This window comes from Pipistrellus hanaki (genome assembly GCF_964339955.1).
Source record: "Pipistrellus hanaki genome assembly, chromosome: 10".
Lineage (NCBI taxonomy): Eukaryota > Metazoa > Chordata > Mammalia > Chiroptera > Vespertilionidae > Pipistrellus > Pipistrellus hanaki.
This window is the reverse complement of record NC_140512.1, coordinates 4,433,754-4,436,293: the sequence shown is the minus strand read 5'-3', so window position 1 is coordinate 4,436,293 and position 2,540 is coordinate 4,433,754. Positions and strand designations below refer to the sequence as shown.

Genomic DNA, 2,540 nt, shown 5'->3' with positions numbered 1-2,540 from the left:
AATGCATAGCTGCATATTTGTCTAAGTTACGCTCTTCCCATTACTTAAATATATTTAGAAAGTTCTTAAAATTATTTTTGGAGGTATTGAGGGAGTTGAGCCAGGTCCTTAAACTTGACCTTTCAAAGGAAAAGTCTAGATAAACTTATTAGAGTGGAAGGCCAAGAGTTCTATTTCTCTTGATTTCCAGATAAGTAACTTCCTACCAAAATGATGATAATCCAGAGAAGTTTCTTACTGGCCTCTCTCCCTTATCTGTTTTTGTCAGGGGGTGAGCTGAAGGGGTATCTTATCTTATTAACAAAAGCAGAGCTTGGGTTTTGGAGCTGAATTCATTTACCTAAGGTTTTCCGTGGAATGAAAAGGGCTGAGTTCAAAGCTTAAGGAGAGACCATGTTTCATACTGAGGGAACTAAAATAAAGTCAAAAGATTCAGAAACTATGAGACCCAGGATGCCTGGACAGGCCAAGGAAACCCTGTGCATTGGAAAACAATGCAGTGTTGCAACTGCAGGCGGACTGAACGTCAGGAGTCTCAACATGGGCGTCCTTTAGAGATGGTGGGGACTAAATCAGGATGGGGATGAGTAAGTCCTTTCACCTGGCTGCCACAGGGCATGGTTTTAATCAGGGGATAAAATATCCTTCCTACCTCCCTCCGCTCTTTTTCACTCCTGATGGGAAGGAAGTAAACCTGAGCGCTGCCCTGTGGGGCTAATGGCACAAGAGGGAATTCCACAGGTCAATTGTCTTCTGCTTAAGCCAGTGGCTTCCCCCCAGAACAAAGAGCAGCAAGTCAAAGCAGCTAATCGCTGTCACACTCAAGAAGATCTCGTTATAATATGCAATCTCGTTGTTACAGTCATTGGAGCGTGCCACCGTGTACAAGTAATAGATCCTAAAGAGCTGGTAGGGGAGGAAGCAGATCATGATGACCCCTATGAAGAACAGGTTTTTCAGCTGGGCCCAGAACTCCTGGTGGGACAGCAGGGAGTGGCGCAGCCTCCGCCCCATGGACATGATGATGAAGATCTGGAAGACCAGGAGAACCAGCGCGATGGCGATGACCACGGTGACTATCAAGTAGTTGATGACCCGCACGTACGTACGGGTCAGCTCCTTGTGGAAGTTAAAACAGTTGTGCATGTCGTAGACCTCCAGGCTCCCATACTGGGAAGCGATCAGGGGCACCATGATGACAATCACCAGCAGCCACAGGCCCACGCTGGCGGCCACCGCGTGCAGCTTCCTGTAGAACTCCACCTTGTCCTTGCGCTTGAAGAAGATGAGGTACCTGATGACCAGGATCACCAGGTAGAACAGGAACGTGAGGTACATGTGGATGTGCAGCATGGCGCTCACGAACTTGCAGAAGGGCAGGCCGAAGAGCCAGCGGTGCCTGACGAGGTAGGCCAGGCGGAAAGGCACGGTGAGCAGGAAGACGCTGTGGATCACCACCAGGTTCACGACCGCCGTGGTGGTCACCGAGCGGGTGTTCATCTTCACGAGGAGGAACAAGATGGAGACGACGCCCACCAGCCCGCCGATGAGCACCGAGCCGTACAGCCAGGTGAGGTGGGGCGTCAGGATGGGTTTGCAGGAACTGTTGTTGGCAGCCATCCTTCAGAAGCCGCCTGGAAGAGACAAGGTGCCCGCGTAACTGACAAACTTTCAGAACTTTGTACGTGCGATGGCATGGGGGCTGTGCCATTTACCTGTTTACATGGCGTCAACTTTATAAGCCTTAAAAACTATATACAACCCTGTGAATGTACCAGGAACCACTGGATGCCATGCTGTGGAACAGTGAATTATTTTATGGTGTGAGGGTCCCATCCCCATATGGCCATTGCTCAGAGAGGGAAAGAAAAAAGCTGTCTGAGCCGAGCCTCTGGTGAGGAGGAAAAGAAGTGAGAACCATCCCCGGTTAGGTGAAGAATGAAGACAGAATCCGTGGTGCCAAGAGCTGAGTTCTTGCTGGGTGGCCCTGGTCAGCCAGCTTGGTGCCAGCGGGCCAGGTTCGGGGAGCTTTGGGTGGCCAGACTCAGACTAAATGTCCTGGCCCTGCTGACCTTATTCTACAATCCTCTTTGTTTCCCACGCCACCCCTGGATTCACGTCCTCCTATTTGCACAGAAGAGAGGGGCCCACCCCCTGACCCCCCACAGGAGAGAACACCCTTGTCCATCATTTCTGCATGGAACTTCCCATCACGCTTTTCCCTGACATCCCAGACCCACCCCAGAAACGCAGGGTCCCTGGAAGCCAGAGGAACCCCTCTATCTGCACTGGGATCAGAAGACAAATCCCTCAATCTTACTGCCAGAGGGAAACCTCGAGTCTTTCTGGAGGAGGACTCCACAGAGAAAAGCCACAGGCACCTTCATTCACTAGCTCACAGCAGGGGGCAGCGGAGTCTTAGTGCAGCTGTCCCTGCTGCCACTGGGGGGCTCCAGAGGCCCAGAGAGGTGGGTTCCCGCTCTCAAAGGCAGAGCCATGCTTCAACCCACCTTCTGTGCCCTTCTTCAAGGTCAATGTTA

The 2,540-nt window shown here is 51.4% G+C and overlaps 1 protein-coding gene across 1 annotated transcript; it reads right to left on the bottom strand.

Annotated features, from left to right (window-relative positions):
• Positions 1-687: 687 nt before the first annotated feature.
• Positions 688-1,620, bottom strand: LOC311628814 (putative G-protein coupled receptor 141; the record flags this gene model as incomplete). The annotated part of the gene is made up of 1 exon (XM_084896356.1): positions 688-1,620. The coding sequence occupies one exon, from the start codon at positions 1,618-1,620 to the stop codon at positions 715-717; it is 906 nt and encodes a 301-aa protein (XP_084752482.1). The 3' UTR covers positions 688-714.
• Positions 1,621-2,540: the final 920 nt, after the last annotated feature.